The following is a 7,500-nucleotide window of genomic DNA, read 5'->3' as shown; positions in this document are numbered from 1 at the left end:
GTCTACGCCCTCCTGAAGCAAAACGGCACAGAGTGACAGGGCTGACTGCTACAACCCAATAAGTGACTACGCCTGGTGCCGACATACCTGAGTCCACTTTGGATGCGCAGACCTCTGTTGTTTATGTTCAGCTTGTGAGGGAGGTGACACGGGCTCAGTCCAGTCTCGCACTCGTGTTCTTCCTGGCTTTCGGTGCGTCCATTTGCGGAGAGGAGCTCGATAACTTTGGCAGTTGTGAGCTGAACTGGTGCGGATGTGGTCAGTTCCTCACGCCTTAACGATCCGCTAATATACAATAAACTGTCACAGCAACTACGCCTAAATATATTTACCCTTACCGTTACGTGTAAGGCATTAAACGCGACTCTTACTGACAAAAAAACATAAATAAAACGTATAATTGGGATGAGCTAGAAACATTTCAACATTGCAGTTGCAAAAGAAAAAGAGCTTATTACCAGCGCCCAGCGGAAATGCGATCACTGCCAGGAGAGCAATGTAAGAAGAGACGGCGAGAATGACTTCAGTTAGCCCCTAGGGCATCAAATGTACCGGCCACGCAGGGAAGCAACAGCTCGTGCGCAGGGGTTTATACACGAATGCTGTGTCAGAAGTATTCCAGGCCTTCCAACAGGAGAGGAAATGCACTTCTTTCAGTTTGAGAGCCAATACGCATGCGCTGAATCCAGGGGCACACCTCTTCAGACACTGCAAAGGCAGCAGTCAGATGTGGGTTTGGTGTTTGTTACCCTACGCAACCGCGTAGGCTAGTTCACTTTATTAAATGTGTACATCGAAACGGCTCTTGGTGAGAGTTTAACCTGTAAATGATGTACTAAATTGAAGAAAACTATCTCGTGTGTATCATATAAAAAAAACTGGACAGCATTGGTAATTTGTCAACTTGTTTATTTCTTCTCATTTCAACGTAACATTGGTGAGATGTTTCTGACCATCAATGATGATCAGCCTGATCCTACTGCAAGTACAAATGCAGTGTGCCCGCTGGCCATCTGGACACAACGGAACAAACACGGGATAGATCACCTCAAATACAAGTGCGTGAAAACAATCTGTTAACTCACGTTGTTTCACCTCAGGGCAGTTTGTAAAGACAGTCAGTCCCTCTTACATAGCCTGTTGTGGGACTAGGTATCACAAGAACAATGATCACATTATAGCCAACGGCATAAATTCCGAATCATCTCAAGAAAATAAAAACTGAAGACAGGCTGTCGGAACCAGAGTGTTAGATAACTTCAAAATAAAACAATTTCGCACTGTGACAAATGCCATAGTCTTTCTTTCAAGAAAAAAAGAAATGCTTCGAAATAATGGCTGAATACTTAAGCGAGCTTGAAAGAGAGTAGAAGTTGGATTAGATTTAAATGTATAACAAAGGATATGGTGCCACCTAGTGGCCAATGACAACAATCACTTTTTTTTTTTGCATACACGCAACCTGGACGTTGGCATCTATCAGTAAAGGTTTGACCTGAATGTTTCACATTTGTCTTTATGCTACAATCACCTGTGTGCGTACTGCACTTTAAGCTGCACAGACACACACATATGCTCACGCAAACACACTCACAAGTAAAGGAATGCTTGAGACAGCGCGATGATGTTATAAAGCAATAGTCTGTACATATGCTTGCTTGCTGCCCACCCACACCTGCTCTTAAATATTTAAGCATATATATATATATATATATATATATATATATATATCCATAATATCCATCATTATAAAAAATGAACAGCCACCACAGAGCAAATGAAGATATACATATATACATATGTATATATATTTACATATATCATGGTCATCTACAGGTGTGCTTTCATGGTGCCTCAATAAGCATGTCAAAGTTACAAATTTTCAGGTGTATTTTAGAAAGTATGAAAAGGGCGGGTGTGTGTGTGTGTTTTTTTTTTTTTCATCAAAAAAATGATTAATAATCACTTCATCGTTGGCTTTCCTTCACTGCGTGCCCGTTGCCAGGAGTTTAGTTTGGTAAACGGGTAACGGTGGCATTGGGAGGAGGAGCCTGTTCATTGTCGTGTGGTATAGTGGGCACTCCACGAAGGCTCTTGTGCCACGCTATTACTAGTCCTACCACTCCCACGTGCAGCGCACCAGAGGGGGGGGGGGGGGGGGGGGGGGGGGGGGGGGGGCGATCGAACACCAGCCTTAGTAGGACGCTGCTGGAGTTTCCCTTAAAGCCAAATCCACCTAGCTGACGCCAGGAAGCACGAGCGCTCCGGACACACAGGCAGGGCCCGCGTCCACTGAGAGCGTCCGCCGAGCGCTCTCGACACAGGCAGGGCCCGGGTCCACACTGAGAGGTTCCGAGCGCTCCGGAGTTCGGACACAGGCAGGGACCGGGTTATCACTGAGAGTGTCCGGGTGCGTCGTGACTGGCGTGAGCTGGAGTCAGGGCGCTCTTCGACGCCTTCAAGAACAGGTCACCGTAAGACCTGCTCATCAAATAATGTGATTTCACATAGAAGCTGCCTCTACAACGAAAGAGCTTCGCCCAATCATTTTGTTTTTTGGGTTTCTCAACGGGAGTAAGATACTGAAGTCACTGATTTGCTTTTCATCAAGTCAAAGTCCCAGTTAGGTTGGAAATCCAATTGGAATGGATCCTGTTACCTCACCAGCCAGCGCACACACACACACACACACACACACACACACACACACACACACACACACACACACACACACACACAGAATGGACAGGTAAGGCAATCTCTTCTCTGGCTCAGAGAAAGAGTAAGACACAGCAGGAGTATTGGGGAAAGGACACACAGAGACAGACAGAGAGACAGACAGAGAGACAGACAGAGAGACAGACAAACAGAAAAAAAAAGGATTCAGGCGATGAACATGGTGCAGTCAGCCAGGGATAGGCCACCTAAAGAGTCACTCTACCAGGGAGAAGTCGCCTAAAGAGTCACCCTACCAGGGATAGGCTGCCTAAAGTCACCTAAAAAGAGTCACCCTACCAAGGATAGGCTGCCTAAAGACTAACCCTACCAGGGATAGGACGCCTAAAGAGTCACTCTACCAGGGAGAAGTCGCCTAAAGAGTCACCCTACCAGGGATAGGCTGCCTAAAGTCACCTAAAGAGTCACCCTACCAAGGATAGGCTGCCTAAAGAGTAGCCCTACCAGGGAGAAGTCGCCTAAAGAGTCACCCTACCAAGGATAGGCTGCCTAAAGAGACACCCTACCAATGACAGGTCGCCTAAAGAGTCACCCTAGCAGGGATAGGTCGCCTAAAGAGTACTACTGTGATCCCCTGCAAATGCAAATCAGACTCCAACCCTCCGGCCGTCTTTAAGAAGGCTCTGGCAGTGAGAGTCTGCCCACCCCCTCCCACAGAAATACCCGTCAGTTGCTCAGACTGAACCACAACCCCAACGGACTCACACACACACACAGCCAGTCTGGAGGAAATAAAACACATCACACACACACACACACACACACATCCCAGCCACTCTGAAACTGTGGCTACAAACACCCACAAGTCTCTTCAGCGTCTTAAAAACAAAGAGGTTGAGCAAAGTCAAAAAGATCATCTTACGAAGCATCAAATCATGACACGTTCCTGGTTTCCAGGCTGGTCATATGCACCCGGTAAGTCATCCCAGAGTCCCACAGACAGAGGACAAGGCGTCCGCGAAACATACCATTAGCTCCACGTCAGACATGAAACATAGCATTAGCTTTAGCTCCAGGTCAGACATGAAACATAGCATTAGCTTTAGCTCCAGGTCAGACATGAAACATAGCATTAGCTCCACGTCAAAGACATGAAACATAGCATTAGCTCCACGTCAAAGACATGAAACATAGCATTAGCTTTAGCTCCACGTCAAAGACATGAAACATAGCATTAGCTCCAGGTCAAAGGTCATGAAACATAGCTTTAGCTCCAGGTCAAAGGTCATGACGCATAGCATTAGCTCCACGTCAAAGACATGAAACATAGCTTTAGCTCCAGGTCAAAGGTCATGACGCATAGCATTAGCTCCAGGTCAAAGGTCATGAAACATAGCATTAGCTCCAGGTCAAAGGCATGAAACATAGCATTAGCTCCAGGTCAAAGGTCATGAAACATAGCATTAGCATTAGCTCCACGTCAAAGACATGTAAACAACTCTTCTTGATACTGGAGATTTGTTAGCACACGATCAGTCCGGCCAACGTCTCACGAGTTCAACTAGGCTCTGCCTTCCGAGAGCCTCATCTTCACAGAAAAAAAAAAAAAAAGGGAACAGAAATCCAAATCGGATTTAAATCTGGAGGAGACGGCCGCCTGAGCAGAAGTGAGCGCTGCGGTCCTGTGCTGCCTCCACCCCTGCAGGTGTGCACACCTATATGAAGAACACCTCAGGTGTTCACACCTGTATGAAGAACACCTCAGGTGTTCACACCTGTATGAAGAACACCTCAGGTGTGCACACCTGTATGAAGACCACCTTATCTCATGCCCCTATATGAAGACCACCTTATCTCATGCCCCTATATGGGAGGGTAAAGGTCAAGGGTTAGGGAGTGTATAATGGCTTTAATGACCCTTTCCCACCCATCAGTCACGACGCCATGGAGACGCCTGCTGGGGTGTGTTGCGGGTCCCTTGTGTGACATGTCCTGTCTGTGTATCGCCTATACCTGCGTCTGTGTCTGTGTCTGTGTCTGTGTCTGTGTCTGTGTCTGTGTCTGTGTCTGTGTCTGTGTCTGTGTCTGTGTCTGTGTCTGTGTCTGTGTCTGTGTCTGTGTCTGTGTCTGTGTCTGTGTCTGTGTCTGTGTGGTGCGCGGCAGGGGTGCGGTGCGTGTCCCTTGTGTGACAGGGAGAGGGGATTGACGCGGAGTCTGACGTCACAAACCACGTCCCTTTAATCTGATCAGTACAATTCCATGCGGCTTTGATGCCCAGACTGTCTCTTGATCTCCAGCAGTAAAGAGGAACACTAAGAAGCTGAAAAAACTGAAGCGCTTGTGAACAGCATCACACACCATGCTGAACTTTTCTCTGAATAAATCTGTGTGATGATTGTTATCAGCACAATTCGCCAAAAAGAGGAAATACAAGACTTTATGGGCTGCCTCACAGGCAGGAAAATAAACCAGCAGCACTCATACACACACACACACACACACACACAGGCCATACACGCACGCCATACATGCACACACGCACACGCACGCCATACAGACAAACGCACAAACACCATGTCTGGAGCCCTCACATCGTAAACATAATCTTGGGGTGAGAACTAGCTCACTCTTCCAGAAAAGATGGACCTCCTGTGTTCCTCCATGTCTCCTCCCCCCTGCACAGGAGGCGTCTGCTGGGACCTCTTCAGAGGCGGAGACACACCTCAGTAAACACAGCAAGGAAAAAAATAAAGTATGGAAAAAAAAGATTGTTCTTCTGAATACTAATACCATTCGTTTTCTCTTTTCTCATTTCAGTACAGCGTACATCATACGGTTCTGCGCATGAAGAAGAATGAGAAAGACATATTCTGTCCTGCAGTCATTCATTCATTCATTCATTCATTCATCCATCCATCCATCCATCCATCCATCCATCCATTCATCCATCCATCCATTCATCCATCCGTTCATCCATCCGTCCATCCATCCATCCATCCATCCGTTCATCCATCCATCCATCCATCCATCCCAGCTGCCACTAAGCAAACAGCTCTTTACACTCTAGACTGTCAGAAGGTTAAGGCTCAACTCTGGCTCAACGACCCCTGACCCCACAGTCAGAGGTCAGAGGTCAAGGGGGTGAGAGAGTTCGTCGTGGTCGTCAGCCATGTGGTCGCCATGGCTACGGCGAGTGCAGCGGGATGACGAACTTGCATCCGAAGGGGGAGTGGTACTTGATGCCCACCTCCTGGAACACCTGCTTGGGCACGCCGATGTCGCACAGGTAGACGCGCCCCCCGCTCTCCGATAGCGGCAGGGGCAGCCCCAGCGAGAGGGACCACTTGGCCTCCACCGCCGCCTCCTGGCCGCTCACCGGCGGGTCGATGCTGAGCACCGGAGCGCGGTTCTGGCCGGCCCAGTCGCCCGCGGCGCGGTACCAGGGCTGGTCCTGCAGGAAGGCGTTCTCGTGGCTGTCCAGGCAGTTGATGACCAGGTCCACTGGACTGGTGGGCAGCTCTGCAACACACACCAGGAGAACACCGGAGTCAGGACGAGCTCTCGTCATATCACACGTGTCAACACTCGTCATATATCACACGTGTCAACACTCGTCATATCACACGTGACACACCAGACCAGGAGAAACCCGAGTCAGGACGAGCTCTCGTCATATATCACATGTGTCTCGTGAGGAAGTATGAAGCCTATGGGGATGACCGGTGTCAACACTCACAACACTTCACTTTTCAATAGAATTCATTGGTGTTATTGAAGCAATGAGGGGGAGTTTAACAGAACCACTTTAAGTGCTGTACATAGACAATACACAACACAATATTTTTGAATTGAATAGCAAAATGGGACTCAATTTGCTGGCAATTACAGTTCTTCATCTTTTAAGGTAGTAAAACGATTCATTAAAAACTTGCATACAAAACATATCCTTAAAGCAGACATTTGCATTTTAACCAAAGTTAATAAATCATGTCTTATTTTAATTATTAATGCAGTCACAAAATCTACTGCTTGCTGCTCCAGTTTCATTCTCTGAAAAGGGTCCATCTGAGCTCGCCAGATACATCATGGTGATTGGCTAATCAAACTGATTGATCTCTATAAGACACATCAGCGTCTCTCTGGGTATGTTTGGTAGCCTATATCACGGAAAAGGCCAATAACCATAAAAGGGGAAGGAGGCTTATTCTCTTCATTGGGGAAACTCTGTTCGCCCAAACCACATTCGGCTCATGTTAACAATAATGATATATAGGACCACAGGATGTTTCTCATAGTGCCATCGTCTTGATAATACTTCTGTGTAGTTGCAACCAAGGCTGTAACTTGGAGCACACCAAAGGTTATACAAGACATATGGGTTCACAATGCTCTTTCGAGCTGCAACGGTTATCGGCCAGTTTGTTAAACGCTATTGAAACAACCTAGGTGTACATTATAACGTGTACATTATAGCGTGTACATTATATCTGCTTTTGGAACATGTTATTGAAACAAGCGCCAGTAAGCGTCGAATTTGTCTGGCAAAATGAATTCTTTCATGGCAAGAAAACGGAAGGTATGCCATGAAAGGACACCCTGTGGACATGCCATGTAAGTGGTTATTATGCAGTGCAGTCTGGGAGTTGTAGTTCGTGTCGTACCTTTAACACTGGACACCTGTTTTTCCCCTGTCGTACCTTTAACACTGGACACCTGTTTCCCCCCTGTGAAGTGCAGTCTGGGAGTCGTAGTCCCTGTTGTATCTTAAACACTGGACACTGTTTCCCCCCTGTGAAGTGCAGTCTGGGAGTCGTAGTCCCTGTT

At 47.2% G+C, this 7,500-nt stretch overlaps 1 protein-coding gene and 1 pseudogene across 2 annotated transcripts in view; both read right to left on the bottom strand.

Annotated features, from left to right (window-relative positions):
* The window catches only part of LOC308372569 (tyrosine-protein kinase CSK-like), a 34,390-nt pseudogene extending 33,966 nt beyond the window's left edge, over positions 1–424 (bottom strand). Inside the window, exon 1 of the transcript XR_013969083.1 lies at positions 88–424. The product of XR_013969083.1 is annotated as a tyrosine-protein kinase CSK-like (transcript). The remainder of the gene's footprint in view (positions 1–87) is intronic.
* Positions 425–5,778: 5,354 nt separating this feature from the next.
* LOC308372450 (enhancer of mRNA-decapping protein 3-like) overlaps positions 5,779–7,500 on the bottom strand; it is a gene marked incomplete at its 5' end in the record, with an annotated part of 3,323 nt that continues 1,601 nt past the window's right edge. The window contains 2 exons of the mRNA XM_080847603.1: positions 5,779–6,195; positions 7,374–7,414. Of these exons, the coding sequence (XP_080703729.1) occupies positions 5,861–6,195; positions 7,374–7,414 (376 nt within the window). The 3' untranslated portion in view covers positions 5,779–5,860. The remainder of the gene's footprint in view (positions 6,196–7,373; positions 7,415–7,500) is intronic.

Source organism: Sprattus sprattus (genome assembly GCF_963457725.1).
Source record: "Sprattus sprattus genome assembly, chromosome: 11".
Lineage (NCBI taxonomy): Eukaryota > Metazoa > Chordata > Actinopteri > Clupeiformes > Clupeidae > Sprattus > Sprattus sprattus.
Note: the sequence above shows the minus strand (reverse complement) of the source record. Positions and strands in the feature narration are given on the sequence as shown.